At 36.0% G+C, this 25414-nt stretch overlaps 2 protein-coding genes across 17 annotated transcripts in view; one reads left to right on the top strand and one right to left on the bottom strand.

The window, feature by feature from the left end:
* The window catches only part of CASK (calcium/calmodulin dependent serine protein kinase), a 217900-nt gene that overhangs the window by 113854 nt on the left and 78632 nt on the right, over window positions 1-25414 (top strand). For 13 of the 14 annotated variants that reach the window (XM_040545500.1, XM_040545497.1, XM_040545503.1 and 10 more), the window contains exons 6-7: window positions 12062-12164; window positions 24213-24388. In XM_040545500.1, the coding sequence (XP_040401434.1) occupies window positions 12062-12164; window positions 24213-24388 (279 nt within the window). Of the gene's footprint in view, window positions 1-12061; window positions 12165-17987; window positions 18126-24212; window positions 24389-25414 lie in introns of those variants that run through there. The other variant, XM_040545510.1, reaches the window with a different exon arrangement.
* GPR34 (G protein-coupled receptor 34) lies at window positions 4221-9403 on the bottom strand. 3 transcript variants are annotated; one of them, XM_040545513.1, is made up of 3 exons: window positions 9300-9395; window positions 8332-8431; window positions 4221-7523 (listed from the first exon to the last, which is right to left on the bottom strand). In XM_040545513.1, exon 3 carries the CDS (start codon window positions 7498-7500, stop codon window positions 6352-6354), a length of 1149 nt encoding a protein of 382 aa, XP_040401447.1. In that variant the 5' UTR covers window positions 7501-7523; window positions 8332-8431; window positions 9300-9395; the 3' UTR covers window positions 4221-6351. The 3 variants fall into 3 exon arrangements, with proteins under 3 accessions (XP_040401447.1, XP_040401446.1, XP_040401445.1); XM_040545512.1 differs by having other exon boundaries at window positions 8332-8389; window positions 9300-9393; XM_040545511.1 differs by lacking the exon at window positions 8332-8431 and having other exon boundaries at window positions 9300-9403.

The raw sequence follows: 25414 nt of genomic DNA on the forward strand, positions 1-25414 counted from the left end.
GTTATATTGCACCCATACATCTGATCATTTGGTTGTCAAAATATGCAAGGTTAAGTGTTTCACAGCTCTCTGGGTAGTTGTTTTACATATAGAAAACACAAGCTAAACAATGCCTTTTAAGCTGGGAAACGTAGCTTGAAGTTGATATTACCAATAAAAATCATCTTCCAAAATTTTTAGACTTCAGGACTTCAATGCTAAAAACTTTGATTTTTTTTTCCCCTGGTGAAATTCTTTATGCGGCCTCCAGAGGTCTCCTTTACGATATATGATTTTTAAAAAGCAGTGACTGCATGTTGCTCATGATAATTCTTATTTTTAACTTCCAAAATCAGTTCTTAACACGAGAACTTTAATGATTGTTGTAGTCAAATAGGTAGCTTTCTCTGTAGTTTTTTTGTTTGTTTGTTTTTTACCATACTATAATTTGTATTTTTCGAGTTAAATATTTGCGTGTAAGAGCATTTTGGCTTTCCCAAGTGGTTCTTAAGCTTTTGAGGAAATGCAAAAGTAATCAAGCAAAAGTGAAAACCTGAAATATGGTAATAAAGGTGTAATTGGTATTCAAAAGATAGATTCTGCTGGCTCTAAGCTGGGCAGCTTTGTCTACAAAATGAATTCCTTGCTGAGAAAGAAGATTCCCAGGCCCCTTGGCACAAGTCTTTTCATCAAGCTTTCAATGTGTTGTTGACCATATGTATGTTAGCATCTTTACCTAGTGGGAATTTTTGTGGGAGGAACAGGGAGTATATTTTTCTTTTAAAAGCACATGGTCATTTATATCTGTGGTTAGAGAGTTCTCTGAAGCAGCTGGCCTTGCTTTTTGATAAGATCAAAGGTGTGCAGTCTGTCCCTCTATATGCAAACTTAAAGGAACCAGAACTCATCATTTACAGACAAAAGCAAGATAACTTCTGAAGGCAGCATGTAGCAAAATGTACTTTTATGGTATATTTTAAGTAATTGATTCAGTTTTTAAAAATGTAAATTTAGAAATAAACACTGATTTTCTTTTCTTCCTCATTTTATTTCTCATTTTGCAGTAGTGTGATACACAATCAGACATTTCTCTACCATTCATGTACTTACATCTATATTTACCACTCTAACTGTGGAGTCTGATTGTAAAGGCTTTTTGCAGCATCATCCCTTACCCCCAACTATTCCCACCCTTGTGATGTCTGTGAACAACTTTTGTACTAAGGATTTTTCCTACCTATTACATCTCTAAACAGTGAATGGTAACAGCTTTGTAGTGCTTTCTCTGTTTTCTTGGATTCCCTCGCTAGGGAACCCTCAGTAATTGGGAATTTGTGTAAGGACTGGAAAAAAGGCTGGCAAAAGATTCCCAGCCCTACAGAGAATATGTTGAAAATATATTTTGGATTGCGAGAATATTATCAGTGGTTTCTTTTTCTTTGTATGCTTTATTTGTACTGTTGTACTGTGTACAACTCCCTCCTGTCCTCCAGATTCTGTATGCACTTTGAGAGAGAGCATAAAACTAAGGTGTCCATGTGTGAATTTTCCATTTTGGGGAATAATAATGACTCTTGCTTATTCATCAGTGATGTAAGTTGTACTCCTCTCTTATGCTTTCATTGACTGATGTTGTGAAAGTTGTTCAATTAAAATTTTCCATGTTGAGTTATAAATGGTGATTTCGTTCCCTTGTGAAAAATAACGGTTTGCAGGTTAAAAGGGTAATAACAGTGAATTTCAGTGTAGAAACAAAAGTTGGTTACTGAAACCAGGTACATTTGGATATGCTTATAATTCAAGTTACAAGCTTGTTTCTGGGAAACAGCTTTGTTTCTTGGCTTATTTTTCCCATTTATTATAAGGAATATGTGTGTGAGAATGTAGCTATTAATGCATTTGTCAAATCTAAAAAGTATAGAAGTGACTAGCTGGCATGTATGCTTAATATGTATTTTCTTTATATATGTAATTAATATTTCTTCTAATGAAGAATATGAACTCCTTTTTACATGTTAAAAAGGTGGCATTTTGTTTACTGGCTGAAATTTGGGTATTTCTAATTTTGAATAAAGAAGGAAAATGAATTTCATATGCGTTGTATGGAAACGTGTTGAGTTAGCCTGTATTTACAGAAAGAATATTACTGAAGGAATAGTCCCAGAGTTTTCTATTATATATAAGTGAACCTGTAAATGGCATAAACTGACTGTCTTGCAATTTGTAGCAGTGCTTATGTCTTACAGAAATGCCACTGAAACCTGCATGCAATTCAGAGATTATAACGTGTATTGTACAAATACAGCATCACAATTGTGTTTGCTGCTAGGAAGTAAGGGGAAAAAAAAAAGTGGGATCTGAATTACTTAGCAAGTCTCTTTTTGTATTTCTGATGCTTTGCGGGCATAAACAAAAAGATTTTTAGTTGAAATTCATCTGAAGACTCAACTAATTACTGTAAGTTGGCCCTCATACTGCTTAGATAGCGTTGCTAAGACAAGAAGTAACAAACACTACAACACTACTGACGTGACTAATTATATGGTCACTTGAAATTTCATGGTGTAATTTTCAGCAGACCTCTCAAGAGCTTTAGGCTGTTTGCTCCTCAGTAATATCAGTTTGCAGCACCCGACATTTTGCCCTCAGAAGTTGGGAAAACTGATTTCAGAAAAAAAATATATATATTAAAACATAGCAAAAGTACCTGCCTTTGCTTTTGGTGCAGTAGTCATTGTTTCCTACATGACAGTACTGTCTAGTTTCAGATCTCTTTCTGAGCCAGTCTAAAGCCATCAGACCTTTAACATCTTTAAGCACTAATTTACACAGTTGTGGAAATCTAAAATGAAATGGTTTCACTTGTTTGTTTGGGTTTTTTTGTTTTGTTTTTGTTCTTCTAACTGCTGCTCTCTTAATATCAGGACTCAGACAAAGAGTATATCGTATTTCACATTTCCCCTCTTCCATGCCATAACTGGCATTATAAACTTATTGTGCCCTCTTTCAGGTTTCCATTTCTGAGCCAAAGAGTTGATTTATTTAATGTATTCTGAATAGAATCTGTATCATATAAATTATACAATATCACAGTGATGACTTCTCAGGTTTTTGCTCCTAATTTTAACAATGTCTCTGCTGTTCTATTGCTGTTGTGCAGAGAGTTGATGTCTTGCCCTTTTTTTAGGGTTGGCTACCCTGAATAATTGTATATTATTTGAAAACTTTGTCACCTCCTTACTGTCACTCATTCCAGATTGTATTCAACATATATGTAAATTTATCCATTTGCATATTCTTGAGGAATGTCACAAAGAAAAAAGCTACCTACTTTTTAAGCTTTATTTCCAAATTTCAACGGGTTCCAAAGCAAGAATTAAAATGTAACATACTAGGTTCCTTTTGAACCTTTAGTAAGTGATCTTGCTAGAGTCCACTTACACTGTATCGCCTTTATCCCAGTGTTTCTCAGCTCCTCAGAGAACTCCTCTGCTAGCTCCTCTCTAACAGCACCTCTTTAACTGATTTTCTGGTTCATGACTTCCATCAAACAAATCTCTTCACTTTTCCCTGGGTATCTTAGACACCCATGTTTGACTAATTTTACTTGTAGGTGCTATGGTTTTGCCCAATATTGCCCAACTATAGCTCCTGAAATCTCTAAAATATTTGGGTCACATTTGTTTTTCATTACTCGTGTGCAGTGGCTAATGAAAGCGATAGATGATCGTCTATTGAAATGCTTTTGAAAACTTGTAGTGTGTGGCATGTGGTCCTGGGAAAGTGTTACTCAGTATTTCTTCTAAGTTATTATTTATTTCTGTGAAAACATCTGTTAATACTGTATGTGGCTTCTGTAGTGCTCCTTCTCTGTAATCTGTAAAGAATGGCTGTGATGTAGAACCTGCTTAATCAATGCAAGTAGGTATGAGTGTTTAAGGCTTTCCTCTGGAAGAAAATACTTAATAGCTTTCACTGTTAAAAAAGTTAAAAACAAGCCTACGTAATAGTGTTCAAATAATGGACCAGAATCATGAACTTGCAGTACAGGACTGACATTTTCCTGTTGTCTTTTCATGAATTGCTTACAAAATAAGGTTATAGTAACCAAGTAAGTGTTACATTATTTACCAAAGCATGTCCAGAATACTGTTTTTTTTTTTCAGTAGTGCAGTGTCCACGAATTGCAATCCTTTTGATGAAAATTCTGGTTTAAATAGAACACTCTCTTGAAGATTAAGAAACCCTGCCCTTTTTTTTGTAAATATATATATATGTGTATATATAAAATAAAACACACGATCTAGTCATTGTACTTGAGTTAACCTGTTTACATCCACTTGAACCAAATGTTGTGGTTTCACCCAGCAGGCAGCTTAGCCCCACATAACCACTTACACACTCCCCCGCAGCAGGCTGGGGGAGAGAACTGGGAAGGTAAAAGAGCAAGAACTTGTGGGTTGAGATATAGACAGTTTAACTGGGCAAAAAAAGCTGCACAAGCAAACCAAAGCAAAGGATTCATTCACTGCTTCCCATTGGCAGGCCGATGTTTAGCCACTTCCAGGAAAGCAAGGCTTATCGTGTGCAGCTGTTTCTTGGAAGACAAATGCCATCGCTCCAAACATCCCCTCTTCTCCTTCTTTTCCCACCGTTTTATTGTTCAACATGATGCCACATGGGGTGGGACATCCCTCCGGCCAGTTTGGGCTAGCTGTCCCCGCTGTGTCTCCTCCCAGTTCCTTGGGCACCCCCAGCCTCCTCGCTGGCAGGGCAGCGTGAGAAGCCAAAAAGTCCTTGGCTCTGTGCAAATGCTGCTCTGCAACAGCTGAAACATCAGGGTGTTATCAGCATTATTCTCATCCTAAATCCAAAACATAGCACCATGCCAGCTATTATTTAAGAAAATTAACTCTATCCTAGCCAAAACCAGGACACCAAAACTGAAGTAAAATCACATAAAAATTAAACCACAATTATATCTAGGAGAGGTGAATTGTTATGTTTTCTTTGTTCAATAAGAGTTTTATGAGTAGCTTCTATAAAATCAGAATATTGTACAGGATTAGTAAAAAAACTGCAAGTTTTGACATAGATTAGGTATAAGAAGTCACACAATCCACCAGAGAAGTTACTGATAGTCATATTAAAATCAATATCAAAATATTGATCAATATTAAAATCAATATCAAAATCAACCTGAGCAATATTGCTTGTTCGACATAATAGATCCTTATTTTGTAGAGCTACCATCTGGTATAGCTACCATCTGGTATCTAATCTGTTCACCTTTCTGGCCTCCCATGCTAGACATTTAAATTGTTCTCTGTATAGGTGCCTCTTTGCGTGTCTTTGTGTCTAACAACCACCTTCAGCCCTCTTTTTTTCTATATGACTTTACAGTTTGAAATTCTAGTTTATGCCTAAATACATAAATGGGTAAGTAGACTAGTTGACTGACCTTGAGCAAAGGTCAAAGCTGATGCTTCCAATGTGTAAGAGAGCTACTTTCTCTCTCTATATATATTATTTATATTTATATATATATTATTTATAATTATATGTATATTCTGCTCTATATGCTCAGTTTGGTGAGCATTTTCCTTGTTGAAATACTCTGGGTGGCTGAAGCCACCAAATTTGTTGATCAGAATATGAAGGAAATCTTAGCTAACTGAAAATTCTGATATGTTTTCTCTCCTTCATGAATTTCTAATTTTCTTAACCGTTGTTACTTTTCCTCAAGTATTCAGCCTCGACATTCATTAAAATGTTGAAAATATAATAAAGCGTTTAGGAAGCTTGTATATTTTAACTTTGATATTTAATAAAGTGTGCCTTCTATAATTGAATTAGTGGCAGTCATGTTCTTCACCTCATATTTAAGCCACATATGTTGCTAAATTCTGACGTATTTTCATGCAAAACAGTTCTGTAAATGCAGTAAAATGCTGATCTCTTTGAAGCCTATTAATATCGAGAAGTACATAAAACCTTTAATGATTCGTATAGCTCTTTTGAATAGGACACATTATTTTACAAAATTTATCTGCTGTTTACATACACAAATTGGTAATATTTATGTCTATACAGGCTCAAACCACTTTGTAGAAATCTCCTTAAAGAGTTAGTGTTCTACATTAGTCCCACAGAAGGTGTCTGAGATAACTTTAAGGACATTTCCTGTTTTGTTTTCTTGGATAAACAAGCATGAAGTACTTCAGAAAAGTCACTTCTCATTTTCACAAACAGAAGTAAGACTTCTCGTTTTTTAACAGGAAGAATGAGGCAGGATTAGTAGCCATACAGTATTGCATTTGGTGCATCTTGAGTTGATGTCCTAGAGTGACGAAGAGAGAAGCTGTTACCCATTTACTTAATCAGATCAGACTTCTTCTTAACAGAACTTGAGTGGGGAGTGGTAGTAGAAAATCGCTCTTGTGTATATTGTCCAAGTTTTATTTCTGAAGTACTTTCCAGAGTTATGCTTGAATCTCCATGAATTCTTCTACAAATAAGTTGGAATACAGTCTTACGGACAGTTCTGGACATCAGGAAATACATAACTGGGTCTAAGCAGCTGTTAAAAGATGAAAATATGAGCATCACCTCATTGCTTTTGTGAATGATTCCCTTCCAATAACAAGGTGTATTTTGTAACTGTGATGTAATGTAGACAAATCGGAAGATGTGGTATGGAACAAAACAGATGGTGAAAATAATTAGTACAATAAAGGAATTCCTTGCTGTCCGGGTATATTTTCCTGCGTTGGGAAAATTAGATCTTCTTCTTGAGATTTTCAGAAGGTTCTTGGCAATTTTAACATATGAAAGTATCAAAAGGAAAAAAACTGTCCAAAAGATTATGACAATAATGTAATTTAAAACTGCTTCTGTCATTGCATTCTTTTTATTTCGGTAATGAAAGCACATAGTAGAATTGCTGACCTCACTCTTAAAGAAGGATGGTGCAACTACAACTAGAAATCCTGTTAGTGCAAGTGCCCACACAGCGCAACAAATATATATACTTTGGGTAGCAGTTAGCATTTTAGGACGCTTCACAGACTTAGTTATTTTTACATAACGATCTAGACTAATTAGTCCCAACAGTACTATGCTAATGTACATGTTCATGTAAAATAGAGTTCCTACAATCTTGCATAAAATGTGTCCAAACATCCAGGTGTTATTGTTAACATGGTACAATATTCGGAAGGGAAGACAGAAGATCAGCAGAAGGTCTGCAATGGCCACATTTAGCAAGTAAACTTGGATGGAATTCCTCTTCTGGTGAATGCACAGGAAAGCAAACAGGGCTATAACATTTCCGGCCAATCCAACGACAAAAATAACAGAGTAAAAAAGTATTAAAGCAAATGACAACGCATCATCTTCTAAGAAACAGCTGGTATTGTTTTGAATTTCAGAGGCGTTTGTGGCTAGGTGGGTTTGGTTACTCCAGGAGGCTTTCTCGTGTGGAAGAATGGTCAGTAAGTCAGCTGAAGCTGCAGCCATCATTTGTGAGGATTTTCTTAGCTGGTCTGTAAGGATGCAAAGACAAAATCTAAGAATTAAATCATCATGGGATCACTTTTATGTCTTTGCTTGCTTTGTTGCATACATAGTCTTATGTATATACATAGTCTTATAAATAAGACAATAAATAAATAAAGTAAATGCACCTAATTGTACCCAAGTAGAAGAAGGACTTTCAGGCAAATACCATGATATAATGTAATTCTAGGATAATTAGTTCCCTGTTTTTCTTCATGCAAGGTGGGCAAGAACAGATGGTACAGAGTACTCACACAGATCGCTATTCTTATCATTACATTTTTATTACTATCTTAAATTGTTTTAAAATCAACTATTATATTTTGCTGAAAAAAATAGAAATTTACATTTTTTGTTTGATCTATAAGTACAAATCAAATACTTTTTAAGTTCTCGTGTTATTTTTGTTTTTTTTTCTGACACAGAAAAAAATTAAGATGCAATGAAGTGTAAGCATAATTAAGTACTGTCAGTTTGATAAAGTACATAAAAATATATTAAGTCAATTCTAAACTCAACACTATTGATTTTAGGTAAGTACCCAATGTCTTGCTTGTTAGTCACTGGTTTTCATTCAGAAAAGCAATTGCCATTTGATGTTTATTTGGCCATGTAATCTATTGTAACACTGTGAGTCAGCACTGTTACGTTAGCTTCTTTTTAATAACTCATATTTTTATGTAAATGTAAGTATTTTTTCCTTTTGTTGCGAGTTCATAAGTCAAGATTGTGCAAGGAAACTAATTTTAGCTTGAAAACTACATTATGCAGTAACAGATTGTTTTCACATCTTTCCTTACTTTCATAAAGTTTTTAATTTCACTGAGCTTATTTTTCACCAGGAAGGTACAATCTAGAAGATAAAAATCAGCTTTGACCAAAGAAAGAAAACTCCCTCCCAAAAGAAAAAAAAAAAAACGTGGTTAGCACAGCAGAGTAGCAAAGAACTGTTTAGAGACTTATGACTGATTATTAATAATATAAAATTTTTCCTTGATTTGTATGCCACAGTGGTAAAAATTTGGTGTTTGCAGAAGCAAGCTTCTGTTCTCTTAATCTCAAAAGAACTGCAAAATTGGTTTTGGTATTCTGAGCAGATGTCTCCAACAACAGTAGAAAAAAAAAAAAACACTCTTTACCATATACACAAATTTAAAATAGTTTTTCATTTGCATGGTTGGTCTTAAAAATGCAAATTTGCATTTAAATGTGTGATATAGCTATGGCAGCATTTTAGGCAAAGTGCATAGTAAAAGCTGATGTACATACAGAATCTGAATTATTGAGAAGACGGTAAAATATTTTAATATTTCATGTTGGCTGATCTTAAAATTGCATTAAATATGGGCAATATGTTGGCAGTTTTAAAATTACTGCTGTCTTTTCATATTTCCATTTAGTAAGGTATGGGCTAGAAGTAATTTTGAAAGTTGTGTCTGGTTAAAAAAATGCAGTACCTTCAAATACGTGCTGAAATCTATATATTGTTTTAAAATCTTATGTCTGTTGCTTATCTGTAAAAATGCTTCACATCATGAATTGCATAGTTAGTTTATGTCTTTTAGGTGAATGAGAGATGGAAAAAAGCAATTACACTGCAGATACATTAGAAACATAAGTTTTGTTATCTGTAAGCAGGCATGCACGCCAGCTTTAATTACAGATGAATTACAGGTCTGAAGGCTGGTAGTGCCTTTGTAATTAAGAGACATTTCAATAGTAATTTGTTTTAGTGTATCTTAAGTATAAAAGAAGCCACTTACCATTTGTGTTTTAAGAACTTCTGCTGATTTTGAAAACCACTGCTGAAGACAGGGAGGAGTAACATGCATGTCCTCTTATTAGAAAGCCAGAGTACCAGCTTCTCTATGAAAGTATGAAAATCAGCTGACACAGTGCAATTAGCAACAAGGGGAAGTTTTAACTACTGTTGCAACTGTTGTGTTTTTTGAAGGTATTTTTAACTAGCAAAACTCAGTGTATTGAAAAGATTGATTTTGCTGTTAATTTGGGCTTTGCTGGGAGAGCTTCTATCTTAAAGTTTCCTCTGAGTTGGAAATTTGGAATTTTTTCTTCGGAGAAAGTTTATTTCTGGTGACTAATGCCAGTGTCTTCCTTTTTGGAAAGCCATTATGTTGGTACAGCATGGAAATAGTATTGCTTCTTAAAGTTTTATGTGTAAGGTAAAGAGAAATCAACACCACAGTGAAGAGGCACATTTTCCTTTCCATCCATCTACCTTCCCCCTTGCTTGGAGTGAGAAATTTGAGGTTGATTTTTTTCACTCAAAGTGGCAGTGGCGATAGAATGTGAAAGTGTGCAGCTTCACAGTTTCAATAAGGCAGAAGTGAAATAAAATACCTGGAGATAATACCACCTGGTAATATTATTTTAAATAGGATGTAAGGGATTGAACATCACATTTATAAACTGCAAATTTTAAAATTGGTTCTAGAAGTACTATTAACATAAGGTAGCCTGAATTTAATGATAACTCAATAATGTTGTCTTAGTATTCTCCTTAGTATTTGAAATAAGAATTTGCATGTTAGCATTCTTAATATATCATCTGTCTAGGAATCAGGCTTGTTTGGGACTGCAGGTTTCAGTTAGACTTGCAAACAGGCTCTGCAGTCTTAACTTGAAGCTACTTGCTCTCATACAATTACAGCTTTCTGAAGAGAACATGGATGGTTACAGATGATTTCTTAGGTAGTCAGACTGAGCCCCTTGTAGCTCCTTTGCACTAGTCTGGCTCAAAGGTCTAAAGTGGTTATTTTCCTTTTAAAGATACCCATCCAAGACCATACAACATGTCTGGAGTGTTATTTTTATTTTCATCATGTGTTTTTATTGGAATAGCCTAGCTGCTAGTTAGCTACTAGGTAGTACAAATACTTGGGACAGAGTGATCACCCAAAGTTGTTCTGTGTTTTTTTTTTATGCCTTTTGAGTCCTCCTCAAGACCCAGCTGAACTAGACAAAATAGAGCCAAGCCTGTTGTTTTCCAGTTTTGCAGAAAAAGGTTGATGTTACTATGTTATCATAATTCCATCCTGATATTTAATAGGACCAAAATGAGTAAGAGCATTGGGAAGGTTTGTTCATGTATTTTCTATCAGGTATTTATAGTCCTGTCACAAAATCTGATTACCCTGTTATACCAAGAAGTAAATGGTAAGGAAGTATCAAAGGTAACAACAGTTCATGACTCTCTGTGAATATATAGGTGGGACTATGGGTAAGCTGAGTTTTTTCAGTCTTCTGATATGATAATTATATCCTTCAAAAGTCTTAATTTAGTAAGCTTGGTTTTGAGTATTAGAGAACTGTGTGTGTCATACAAAATGGTCCTCAACCTAAATTAAAACCATACAATACAGGTACTGCACAAAATAGCATAGAAAGAATTTGCGTATGGATTCTTCCACTGTTTGCTTGATCATCCCTACAGGGAAGTTGTAATTTTGCTGTTTCAGATTTGAGCAGTTTAGTTCTCTCCCAAAAGCAATTTAACCTTAGATCCTCTGTGTGGTGAGCAGCTTTGTTCTCTCAGGTTCCTTGTAGGAGGCCGAGTGTACAAGAAAATCTAACTTAGGGCAGCACATACTTGTCTTGTGAGAGAAGGAAAATTCTGAAAGAATGTAGGGCATCCTATTTTGTGTTCCTAGTTTTGTAATTTAAGCAGTAACATTTTCTCAAGAAGCAGTGTACAGATCTGATATCCTTTTAAATAATACAATTGACTGTGCAAAGGGAAGCTCTCAGTAAATGTAGGAAGTCGATCGATATTAATTGCAGTAGTTGGACTATGTGTATTAAATACTAAATTGCATTTCGGTAGATTTTGTCAGTATGTTGGTTCCTCCCACAACAGTCATAATAGTCATACAGTACTACTTCCAAATAGTCATACAATGCTATTCTTTTTTTACATGTTACACCTCACTATTATTAGTGGAAAGACTGTAGAAATTCAAAGGTATGGATGACTGTGCATGGAATACAGTTTAGAAACCTAACCAATTTTTTCATCACTTACTAGAAACATCACAGGGATGTTACGTTTCTTTCCTGCAGCTGGAAAGTGATCGGTGACTTCTATGATTAAGGCTCAAAGCAAGTTTTATGTTCTCTGTAAGAAACCCACTGTGTCACAGGGCAGGATGTTTTTACTGTGAAGTTGGAAAAGGGTAAGGCATAAGGGTGGAAGGTAAAAATAAAAAGCAATACCAAGAAAGAAGTTATCAGCATTCATTTTTATCTTCATTTTATAGCGATTTCAGTTTGTGTTCCTTGTGAGTTCTGTTAAGTCCTGAAAGGGTTTTACTATGCCTGGGACAAGTGAAAGGAAAACCAATGAGGAGAGAGTAGCTTGTGCCAAAAATATTGGAAATGAAGAATTTCTTTAAAAAAATAAAATAAAATCTAGCTTCTGTTTGCAAATATTTGAAACTAAGTTCTAAGGTGCAAATTGTATTTTTTGAAATAATATAATAATTTGCTTTTTCATTGTTGTTTTCAGCCACACTGTGTACTGCTTGCCTCAAAAGAAAATTCAGCCCCAGTAAAGCTTGGTGGCTTCGGGGTAGCAATTCAATTAGGAGAGTCTGGGCTAGTTGCTGGAGGTAAGAAACTGTCCTTCAAAGTTATATAATATTATGCATGTTCTGCTGCAGAGTTCTGTGCTTCCTACGCAGCCTGCCCTGCAAAACTAGGGCTCAAAAATAATCTTTCACTAAAGACTTTGCTAATATAATATATGCATGCAGCTGATCTGAACTGCTAATAGAACGTACTACGTTGTTGTGTGTACATATACTGAGTAGTAAATCCCTCTAAATGTTACTCAACAATAGTTTACGCTGTTTTGACCAAAATAAAAATGAAAAATGAAAAGATTTTTCCATTTTAGTACAATCCTTGACATAGTTAGTCCATGCTTGACAAAGCACACAAAATATAAATGCTGTCAAGATTAAAATGTGTATCAAAGCAATTGACTAAGGGTTTAGTACAGCATCCTTAATGCTCCCATGTGTTTCTTGAGCAGTTTCTGCCAGAGCACTACACTGTTTAATAGCAAAATTTTACTAGCTTCCATGTGTGATTCTTTCCTGTTTTAATATTTCATTGTAATTATTGCATAAGACATCAATATCTTGATTATGTATATTTTTTGACTGTGTTTTGTTTTTTGTGAATTTTATTTCCTCTAGCTGCCTTCCATATTGGTCCAGACAATAGGGTTATGCTTTAATCAGCCTGCACAGATGAAGACCCAATCAGTTTTCTGGTATTTTCATTGCCAGAGTAGGAGACCACAACAAAAGCTTTTATTAATTTTGCTTTTTTTTCTTCAAAAGGGAGTAACTTCCTCTCAATAAGTCTCAGTACCTTCAAAAACTCACATTTCCTTATCTAATTGCTTTAAAGATCTGTGTCAATTTGGCTTTTATGTGACCTTTAAAATGAAAAGCAAATCCAATTTAAGCATACCAACACTTCCATTCTCTTCCAGTAATTAATAATACTGTGGATATTTTTTCTTACCTACAGGCCTAGATGTCTTTTCTAAGAAAATACCCATTCGGTTAAGCTAAGTTTTTTCCTAAATAAGAAGGTCATTTCTTTCTTTGCTTTTCCCACGTTTCTCAACTGATATCTCAGCCACTGCATTTTTTTAATGGTAGTTCTTACAGTTTTGTTTATGATTCTCTTATTTTTCTTCTTTGTGTTCTCTCTGAACAACTTTATCCATTTTTTCTGTTTCAGCTACTCTTCTGGAGCTAATCAGATACATTGTATTTACTTTCAGACTACTAGCTGTCTCACAAGAAACCTAAAGTTCAGCTTGGAAAAAAAGTCCTGCATTTTCCCCAAAATTCATCATGCCCTTCCTTTCCTGTTACCATTCACTGTTCTACAGTCCCATTCATCATTCATGTGCTCAACCTCCTTGCAGTTGTCAGTGCTGGCCTGGTCCTTCCTTTCCGATGTAAATGTTTTCAGTTCTTTTTAGTTCTGTTTGCAGTACTTACAGAAGCTGCTTTCTTTTTTTCTTAAGCCTCATCAGTATAACATTCCTCTGTATGTTAGTTATCTTTTGCCTGATGTGTCTCAGCCTCTGCCATATCATTCTGCCTTTATATCATTCTTTCTTCTTTCTCAACTGTCATTTTCAATTTGTAGTCTTTGCATCAGCACTTGTTACCTTCAGCTTCAAATTCTTCACACTTTCAGGGATACCTATAGTATTTCCACTTTATTTATATACCATATAATGTCTCAATTCTACTACTTGTTTCAAGTTTTCTCCTTCACAGACTCCTTATCTCTTTCTTCTGATCTTCCATTCCAGTCCTTGTACCTCAAACTACATCTGGCAGTTCTTTTCCCTTCCAGAGTCCTTCCTGAAGGCATATTACTAGACACTCCCCTACACAGCACTTGCAAGATTTTATTTCTTCAACTTTACAGTAACATTCCATATGTAAAGGTTAACGATACTGTCTGTACTGGCCTATAAATTTCTTGTAAGAAATTGTCTACATAACTGTTCAAGTTATTATTACGCCCTACATATAAATTCTGTTTTGTAGTAATAATAATAAAAAATTAGTTCTCATTTGTCAGTTTTCTCCTGAATGAAATAGAAATTGTCCGTACGGATAAGATTATGTGCAGTAAGATAACCAACATGCTTATGTTCACATTCTTTTTCACATTTTTAGTTTTTAAAAAAAATTGATTCTGCTTAACATAGTCAATTATTTCATCTCTAGCATGGCATTTCCCTTATTTAGTGGTTATTTTCAGCCATAATGCGTCAGAAAATAAAGTCTTACTTAAATAAAAGTTGTTATGGCATTAGGCTTCTCTTATTGACCGTAAAAACCACTGTGCTCCTAACCTGTTTTGGTTTTAAGTACACCTTAAAACTTTTACAATACTGGAAATACACTGTCTTATATGTACAGGAAGTACAATACTTACTAATCTTTCTGGATCTAAGTAATATGTATTACTAAAGTATCTTAGCAGAATATATTCATTACTAATGTAAATTCCTATGTAGATGATCCTAGTGTTCAAGAACAGAAGAGCTTTTATCTTTCCTTATTTTATGTTGCTGGGAGTATGCTTGTATGTTGCTTTATCTTTTAAGCCAGAAAAAAAGATAGCTTTCCTTTAGAAAAACCATGTCCATGTTAAAAGTAATGTAACTGTAGTGACGTTCAACTGATAGGACTCTTCCCTTATTCTTGCATACAAAACCCAGCCATTAGCAAAAGCTCTTTAGTATCTGTGATGGTCACTCTATTCTGTGGTAGTATTTTTCTTCTAAAACAGGAGCTGCTATATCTAAAACATTCAGCGGTTACCAATGTTTTAAACTTTTTTCTTTCATGCATTTGTGCCATTTTGCTTACTTTTTTATATTGATACACCTGTGCCTGACAAGCCCAGATTGTGTGTTGCCCAAGAGAACACAAATAGGATGGAATTTGCTCCCACAGTTTCTGCTAAGCCTACCGTCTAGTAACAGCTTTGCTTTATTTGTCACTGTGGCATTATTTTTTGAACTTAACAAAACACAGCTTTCTTTCAGTGTACATAAATTTTGGAAAGAAAAAAAAAAAACATTTGGGGATTTTTGTAATACAGCTAGTTCCAGATATTGAAAATAAATGGGTCCCAATCTTTTGACGTAAGGGGAAAATCAAGTTTCATTGTTTAAAAGAAGTATAACTACAGTGTTCTTTCAAGCAGATAGAGTTATTTAACAGAAGTGTAAATGTATCTCATGATATCAAGGTATGACATCATACTATATGTCACTAGTGAAGATGCTTAGAATAGACTTTAGGAACATGATAGATGAATAGCTAACAACCCTACTTACTGTTAAGCAAGTACCCAAAACATGAACATAGCTGTAACTCATTTTCTGTAAGACCAAAAGGGAAAATGTAAGGAAATACTTTATTCCACTACGTTTGCCTATAAGCTACAGTACGATGAATAAGAATTATGTCATCTTCTGAGTTACAGGAAATTGTTTTCATGAACTATCAGTCTCTGAAGGCCTCTTTTTCTTGAAGTTCTTATGATCAGAATTAGAAAATAATGCTAATGTGAAGCATTCAAGTAGGTATTTTAAGATGGAATTCTGCTGGTATACACAGTAGTTTCAGATCATCCTAATTTATAAGTGAAACTCTTCTGTGAGACAGGCTGTAGACCCGAAGCAGTCCCTGTTTGCATGGTGATGATGCAATTGGAGTAGTGGAACCTGAGAGGTCAGTGAGTTAGTAGAGCACTCTTGTATTATGATCTCTGTCTTCTTGCATAGACAATTTTGCTTTCAGAACATGGTATGAGTTGTCATAATATTTTCTGAAATAATAATAGAATCGCAGAATATCCTGAGTTGGAAGGGACCCACAATGATCACCGAGTCGAACTCCTGGCTCTGCACAGGACCACCCAAAAATCAAACCCTGTGCCTGAGAGCCTTGTACAAATGTTGCTTGAACTCTGACAGGCTCAGTGCCTTGATCACTGCCCTGGGGAGCCTGTCCCAGTGCCCCAACACCTTCTTGGTGAAGAACCTTTTCCTGACACCCAGCCTGACCCTCCCCTGTCACAGCTTCAATAGACGTGTTACCAGGTTTAGTAGATAGCAAATAGCGTTTATGCTTATTCTCAGGATTTTTATCTATTATGTGGGATAAGAGTCAGAAGAAGCTTCAGTGGTGCTCAGTTCTAGGCAGCAGGCACAAACTGGAGCCCAGGAGGCTCCCTCTGAGCACAGGGCAGCACTTCTGTGCTGTGTGGGTGAGGAGCCCTGGCACAGGCTGCCCAGAGAGCTGCGGGGTCTCCTCCTTGGGGATCTCCAAAAGCCGCCTGGGCACGGCCCTGGGCAGCCTGCTCTGGGTGGCCCTGCTTGGGCAGGGCTTGGAGCAGGTGGCCTCCAGGGGTCCCTTCCCACCTCAGCCATCCTGTGAAAAAAAAGTCATTGAATCCACAAGTGCTATTTCCTGCACTTTATTTATTTTCTCCCAGTTTCACCTAGTAGAAAATAATGTAACTGCTTAGACCTAAATGGTATGAGGTTCTGTACTAGCTGTTAAGTCTTGTTTATTGATGGACAGTTGACCTATTTTTACTTTTTACTGTTAGCAGCAAAATGTCACTATCCAGTCCAGTATTGATTTTTATGTACTATTAGTTAGCTCCCCTAAGTTCCTTCAGAATCATGCAGTATCTTCAAGGATCCTAACAAAACCACATAGGTGGAAAACATCTAGTATGTTCTTAAGCACACAAATCTTAAAGCACACAAATACCAAGTGTTCTTGGTTCTTTGTCAGCTGGCCTTCTACTACAAAAGCTACTACAAAAATGGCAAAGGAAGGCATTACCATAAATTTTCCTGCAAATAAGACCATGAAATTTGGGAGAAAATCTCTTAAGTTCTTTATTTTTGTTTTGTTCCCATTCATGTAAAATAATCTTCTTGGTGGTTTTCTAAACACCAGTTTAAAATTGTATTTTTGGAATTTTTTAATGCTATCTAGCCTTTTTTTTTTTCCTTCTCATCATCAGTGTCTGAATTATACAGCAAATCTTTCTTTTGTTTTCCAAGGACAGGTAAATGTTTGTAAACTGAGCTCCTGCACTAGTATTCTTCTTTCACTTAAGTGGAAGTGTTTCATTTATCTGCAAAACAACAGCACCATTTCACTATTTTTGATTTTATTTTATTTTTTGAAAACAAAAACAATTGAGATGGTTCAAATCTTTGTCTTCAATAGATTATGTTTTATTTAAAGGATACAGCTGTGGTTTACTGTCTCAGAAATTCCACTTCACATCTGGGTTGATTTGAGAGGAGAGGACTTATAGGAGGCTAATGTGCTTAAAAGTCAACTCAGGTTTACTTCCTGCATCATAGTATTATGGCTGAAAAGGCCAGTGAATCAATTATTATAATTTTTCTGGCTGTCATGTAATCTTTGTGTATTCATTTCTCAACAATAATATTCAGGTGTCCAGTTGTCTACTGATACATCTTTTAAAATAGATTTTCTTCGGACAATCTTCTGTGCTGAGGCTGAATTGCCTGGTTTTTTTTAATCCACTCATCTTCTCCATACATCTGCTTTAAACATCTCTATTGTCTGGAGTAATGTGGAAAGGAATTAAAAGTAATAAAGTATGAATTATCTGATGTGTGTGATTCTTCAATTCCTTCCACATTATTCTGGACATCCCACTCTTTTAGAAACTCCTTAATTTAAGAACATATTTCATATTACACTATTGTGAGAGGTCAGATGGTGATGTTTATTAGTACCTCACATTTTTTTCCTAAAAATTATTTGTTCCAGTTGTTTCCTAATACATCGTTCAGATACTACTGCTGTTGAAAGACTCTCCTTCTGATATCTTGGTCATCAATCCCCTGCCTTAGGGATGACAAAATCTGATTGGGTCTCTCTATATACTCTTCTTCTTGTGGAAAGCATAGCCCTATTGTCTGGAATAATATGGAAAGAGTCATAGAAACTAAATTATCAAAGGTAAGTCAAAATTTATCTTTAGTGCTTGTAAATGGTATCAGATTGAGAACATCTGAAGACTGAAGCTCTGTTTATCCACAGAAAAAAAAAGATCAGCAAAATTAGCAATTTTATAAGTTTCCACACTACTAATATGCCTCAAAACTGACAGATCAGAAAGCTTTTCTGTAGAACTAAGATGTCTGATGTCTGTGACCATTCAGGCATTAAGCACTTCCTGAAACAGCATACACTTTGCTACATGCATTTGCAGAGAATTGGATGGGGGCAAGTATCACATTGAACAGATGCCACAGATGCATCTTCATATAATGATTTTCAGTTAATGCTACTCTAGAATTGTTAAGGAGAGCTTAGAAGCACACAGGGAGCAAATCGATTTCCAGTCTTCCGAAAGGTTTCTTCTCACAAACTGAAAATCGTGTGTGTGCATGCATGCAATATTTATGCAAATATAGTGATATTATTTTGCAAGGGCAGTCATTAGAATGTGCCTTATGAGTGCTCTTATATCTAGAAGAAAAAAAGACCTGTGGCAGGCAGAAGATACCTTTTAAAGGGAAAATGCCTTTGCTTACTGTTCTGTCTCACTACACCTCCAAAAAAATACAAAGGTGTTGCAAAAACACCAAAGAAAATGCAAAAGTTTCTGAAATATTTTAAAACTCTTGAACTGTTTTGAACAATATTAAAATCTTACACTGGATATGTATAGAGTACAAATTTTCTGCTTGGTAATTATCAGCAAAAGTGATAGCTGGCCTAAAGAGCATTGAGTATCCATGATTTTAGCAACCTTTGTTGTCTATAGATTTTGTTTATCCTGTTACTGACAGTCACCTTACAGTTCTTATAGTTGCAACACAGGAAAAATCATATCTATGTGAGTTCATACTCCATTCACTTTGCTGAGCTAAGTGCAGTACTCCTTGCTCAGATAAGTTTCTAGAATAACCTCAAAGTCATCATTTCCTCTTTTGCTGAACCCAGTGTAGTAGCTAGTTGTCATGAAGATGACAGCTGCCCCAGAAATTAGCTTTTTTAATAGAGTTTGAAACATCTTTGTATATATATATATACACATATGTATTCATTTTTCTCCTGCTTGACTGGACATTTCAGATCTCAACCAGTCAAGTTTCTGCTCGTTCTGGGCTTGCTCTTTCATGGAGACATAACTGTGGTCTGCCCACATGACCAAATTATCAGGATCTTGTAATCTGCACTAGAAAGGCTGCAAAACCAAATCATTTTGTGATTATTTTCACTACTTATAATCTAGCAGTAGTATATGACTGTATTTTATTAGGTTAGCCTGGCCTTCTGTCTCACTTCATTTGCGTTTATGTAGTTCTCATCTTAAATTTAAAAGTGAGTATTAACATTTAGTAGTACTGATTTTTTAGCATACTGTTAAGTAACATCATTTTAAAAATAGTTAAAGCAGCAGTCTGTTGGGTTCTTACACAGCTGTGTAAAATTTTACCTATTACCTTACTAGTCTAGTCCTTCTGCTTAACATCAAGCACTTCATTAATGTGCATTTGTATGGTATTCTGGTTTTGAACCAGGGCAACAAAGATCCAGTTTTTCTATCTGTGATCCAAGTTTTTTAACTTCCAAGACAGGAGAAAGAAGATTTGGGATGGTCTCTTAACTTTAACTTCTGTCAGAGTTTGTCTTTAAGAGCTCGTGTTCTAAATAACGTGCAGCCTCACGTGCTGGTGACATATACTGAATGGCCACCAGATAAAGCAAAATAGGAAGCTTGAGATAACAAGGTTATAATTTGTCCAATATCCCATAGAAAGTAAGAAATAAATCACAAGAAGCTGTTGTGTTTTTCTTGTTCTGATAGCAAACAAATATATGGAAAAATATTGTAATATGGTGAAGGTTGTTAAGGAACAGTGGATGGGTGCAGCATAAAAATGTATGTTGTGTTTTGTCTGCAATTTTGGTAAGTGCACTGTTGCAAACTATGTTTGCACCTTGCTCATATTCAGTAGTTAGGTAAGTATTTTTGTATTTCCTCGTGCTGTAGTCCAGAAGAGAGGTAAAGAGGGGAAAGAAAATCTAAAAATTGTTGTCTAATATCAAGACACTGCTTTCAGACTTTAGGGAAGCTGATTAATGCTCCATTTCAAGCAATTATTCTGTTCTGCATATATTTTCAAGTAAATATGAATAATGAAGGATTTTTCTTGCTTATTTATTTCTGCAAAGTAATTTTAATTTGAAATGTTATTTGCTTAAGAGAAAAAGGAAACAAAAAATTACTTTTCATACACTCTTGACACTGTAGATTACTTATTTCGTACAGCCTGTGATTAATTCAGGTAAGGTGATGCTCAATATATGAAAACCAAAAATTAAAAGATTGAAAGGAGCAAGCTGTATCTTTGATTCTTGTTAAAAGATTTGTCTTATTTTGCCCCATTTCATCGGTATTCTGTACATCAACACCAGCACAGCCACATGATTGCCTTTGGCTACAGGCCAGACTCCTACTGGTCACTCATACATACACTCATACTCTCCCTTCTCATCAGGATAAGGGCAGAAAATAGAGAGGAGCAGACTGCTTACCAGTTACCATCACAGGCAAAACCTACTTGACTGGGAGAAAATCAGTTTAATTTATTGCCAATTCAAATTGGTAGGGGTAACAGAAAAGACAAAAATTAAATCACCTCCCTCTTTCTCCTTCCCAGGCTCCTGACACCCCACCCTGAGCAGCAGTGGGGACTGGGGTCAGTCCATAGTGGTTCCCCTTTGCTGCTTCTTCCTCCACACACTTTTCCCCAGCTCTACCTGCAGTCCTTCAGGATAAGCCTGCTCCTCCATGGGTCCTCCACAGGCCGCAGGGTGGGTATCTGCTCCACTGTGGTCTCCTCCAAGAGCTGCAGGGGAGGAACCTCTGCTCTAGTATCTGGAGCACCTCCTGCCTCTCTGACCTTAGTGTCTCCAGGGCTGTTTCTCACACACTTTCCCCCACTCCTCACACTGCTGTGCTGCATTTTGCCCTTAAATATGCTTTCCCAGAAGCACCACCAGCTTGGCTGACTGCCTCAGCTTCAGCCAGCAGTGAGTCCATCTTGGAACCGGCTGCTACAGGCCATGTCCAGCATGGGCCAGCTCCTGCTGCTTCTCCCAGAGGCCACCCCTGCAGCCCCCGCTGACAGAACCTCAGCACCTGCACCCAGTAATGCTGTTATATTGCTTACATAGCATGTATTGCTGTTAAATATGCTATTTTACAACACAGGAGAAAATGTAGGAGGACCAGTAACTGTTTGCCAAGGACATGTTTTCCTCAGAACAAGATGTACTCTCGGTAGGCCTTCTGTCTGTAGGCCTGTAGTACAAATGCCCAGGAGACACAAATATGTTGGAAAAAAAAAATAGGTCCACTTCTCTGACAATACATAGTCATTTTTTAAATATGTTCACCTCTGCAACACTTGTTTCCTAATAACACAAGGTCCCAATCTGAGAGTGTGGCATATAATTACTGGAAATATACATTAAATCAACTTAGATATCACTTGATATTTAGGCTTTGTAGTTTCATTAGCTACTTGATCCAGACAACAGTTTCTCCCTGAAGCTTAACACTTCTTTCAAATAGCTCTGTTTGTCCTTGTGATATCTTGTTTTGCTGTTTTCTTTTGAATAACCACTTTTCTCTTGACTTCCTGGATTCACAACAGCAATTAGAAAGCCCTATAGCAAGGCAGAATCTTCAGAATATGTTTTTCCATTCATATGGATAAAAAAGATTTGAACAAGAGCTTTGTTACCACTAATGTTTTGGGGTGTGGTTTTTTTTTTGGTTTTTTTTTTCAATGTGTAAGAAAGGTTACACCTGCTCCAAAATTGCAAATGGGTATGTCTGCACCAAGATGCCAGGAAGTTTACCACTGAAATAAACAAGACTTGGGTAAGCCAGGCTGCTTTGCGGTCTTGCATGATGTCTTCTGTATCAAAAATTTTCACACTGTGGTATGCATACCACTAATGTCACATGAGCAGGTTTAGCAATATGCATATAGTTTGAACAGGCAACTGTTGCTTTTTATGTATATGCAGTGCTTGATACAAAGGTGGAAATACTGACATTTTGCTGTCACCAATGATGGCATCTTAGGGAAAAATCTTGGGAAAGCATTATAGATAAGATACTTACAGGCTCATGGAAAAAAAAAAGTTCACAGCAATTTCTTATGCATACTGGATATGTGTACCTTGCCTTTTCATTCCCCTCCCTGTCCCCAGGTATCCAAAAGAGAGAGACTTTGGGTTATCAAGGGAGATAATTCTTCCCCTCATACTTGTGAGCTTAGAGAATTGCCTTCTGAAAGATGGGGCATAGGCCTATAAATTGTGTATAACCAACAAAAAAGAATTATGTAGCTTTCCCCAAGTCCGTATGTCTTTCTCCACAGTAAATATCCCTCCTCTTTCCCCAGCGATGTGAGGGATAAGCTGGACTGCAGCATCTCAGTATTTTACTCCCACTGCATGGGAACTATTCCCTCACTATCATGTCAGCCTACACTGCATAGACTTCTCAGTTTGCCAGCCTAGCTTAGTGGCAAGGTAAAATGCCTTTGTCACATGCATGTTCCTAATATTTATTTGATAGAGTGAATACCTCATAAACTGAAATTGAAAGGGTTTAACACAAAACCAGATGAAGTTTGCCAGTGGTGTTGTATCTCCTTAAGAACAGTACTCTGGAAAAGCTACCGTCTTTCTGTCAACTTCTTAATCCTCATAGATGCAAAAAAGAATGGGGACTAGTTTAAATAGCATGGTTAGATCATATTGCTGCATTAGGTGGTATAAATGAAGAATGATCGTTACTGAGTAAGCTAGTGCCAAATAACCTCCCAGGTGTTTGTTACCAGTGCTGTGACTTAACTAGATCACATTCAGATGGCATGCAGGACAGGCTAGTCAAGAAAGAATCTGTTTACAAGACAAAACTCAGTAGAATAAATGATGTGCTAACACGTTGTAAACTCTCCTAGCCAGCACAGTGGTGCTGCTGGCCTTGAATGGAAACTCTGAAGTACCATATCCTATCTGTAAGCAAGAATTAACTTATGAAAGTGATACAAGCAGTAACAATTTGCTAGTTGTGATTTTTTATCTTCTGTTGGTGCTTGGTGAAACAACTCTTATCCAAAGACTTCATTGTTCGTTAACCATCAGTGATGCCCTGATCATTCAAAATGTAACTCTTGTACCTTTGCAAATGCTTTTCAGTGAAAACAAGCATCTTTAGAATGGGAAACATTTATATAGAGAGATAAAACGGTTGTTGCTTTTATTTGGCTTAATGCGTTACATAGCAATTGAATGAAGTCATTCTAATCAGTTTATCCACCCAGAAGCTTAGTTGATACTAAATATGTTTCATTTCTGTGGGTGTACATTCTCTCCAACGTAAAATCAGTAGAGTACCATTACTGTGTGATGATCGCTGAAAGCATTAGGTGGAACACATCAGCATTATCTTTTTATCTGCAGGAAGATGCTGTTTGCAGCAAATAAGTGAATAACACATTTGCTAGCATTTTGCAGTCTTGCTGGCAGTTTCAGCAGACTGGCTAAGGTTTGGGCAGATCAACAGAGCAGATTATGCCCTTGCATAGTAGATTATGCCCTTGCATAGCAGCTTTTTCAAGTAAGTGGTGTAGGTTAGAATTCTTCTATATCTTTGTATGTGCTCTCTAGATAAGTAATCCCTGTTTCCAAGGTTGTCCAAATTGATATTTTTACATCTATATGCCATGTTCCACTGGGGAATCTTAGTGCTTTTATATAAATGTTTCACATTTTGTGGGGTTAGGCTAGAATATTATTCAATTTGTAGGAGTATAAATCAAGCAAAAGAGAACCTAGTGATTTGTCTCACTGGATATGTTTAATAAATATTTAAGGAAAAAAAAGGAATAAAAGTTTGATCTATAAAGAAAACTTTGTAAAACTGTTTTAGTTTAATGCAGTGGTATTCTTCTTTATTTACATGTTTGCCACACATCACTTTGACTCTGTTTTGTTTCTATTTCCATTTAGGACGTGTAGGAACACCTCATTTTATGGCCCCAGAAGTGGTGAAAAGGGAACCTTATGGGAAGCCTGTAGATGTTTGGGGTTGTGGTGTGATCCTTTTTATCCTGCTAAGCGGTTGTTTGCCTTTTTATGGAACCAAGGAAAGATTATTTGAAGGCATTATTAAAGGAAAATACAAGGTAAATGACAGTATGCCTGAGTCCTTTTCCAGTGAGATGAACTCCACTTGTAAAATTTCTGGAAGTTGATTTTTGTATTTAGCCTGACTTAAATTTGAAGCTAATAGAAAGCTGCTTATGTTACACAAGGAGAAAGAGGTTTCTTTCCAGTATGTCTTGTTTGTACTGTGTTCTGTATCAATGCTAGGAATAAAAATACAGAAATATTTACACAGATGAAATAATGAGTGCCAACAGATAGCTCCTAATTATACCTTGAGCTTAGCCGCGAAGTATAACGTACTGTATGTTACCTTCACTTTAGAGATCATTTATATTTTTTAACCAAATTAAAAAAAAATCCTAAAGACTGATCATCATATTGCCTTGATTTAAAACAAAATGCCTGTTACTGTAGACGGGTGGTTAGGCATTTTTCTTTTTAGTACAATAAATTGCAACTAATTATTCAAAAGGAGCCACTTGCAACTGAAAGCAAATTGGTGTGCATGCAAAATAAGCATATTTCACAGTGTAGTCATCCTAGAGCCATTATGGAGAAAAATGTAAAACTTCAACTTCGCTGTTTTTGCTGTTTTGTCTAAGAACACGCAGTTGTGCTCTCTTTCCATTAAAAGTCATACATGATCTGTGTATTAGCAGAGAATGGGTGGAAAGTCAGGCAGCCTCTGTCTGCCTGATGGTCTGTAATAGGTTTTATGAAGGATTTTGTTTGTTTGTTTTGTTCTGTTTTGTTTTTTATGTGAACTAAAATGTAAGTGACAGCTGTGGCATTGCACTTGGTCAAGAGCACATTTCTTTAAATGTTGTATACCTAGATACAGAAATATCTCTTCATGACACTAGTTTTTTGATTTCATAGACAGGTAGACATTCCAGTTTTACTCTATGGAAGATTTCTTTATGTAATCTATCAAACAGCTAAAACCCTTTGGATGCTTACAAGTTAATTTTTCTTTGTTTAAAAAAAAAAGTCGTGGCCAGCACATTGTGTCTTCTCAGTTCCTTTTCTGTTCCCATTTCCTG

This window comes from Cygnus olor, chromosome 1 (genome assembly GCF_009769625.2).
Source record: "Cygnus olor isolate bCygOlo1 chromosome 1, bCygOlo1.pri.v2, whole genome shotgun sequence".
In the NCBI taxonomy this organism is placed as follows: Eukaryota; Metazoa; Chordata; class Aves; order Anseriformes; family Anatidae; genus Cygnus; species Cygnus olor.

Excerpts from the sequence above, each read along its gene's own strand:
- GPR34 (XM_040545511.1), bottom strand. The coding sequence starts at position 7,500 with ATGATGGCTGCAGCTTCAGCTGACTTACTGACCATTCTTCCACACGAG.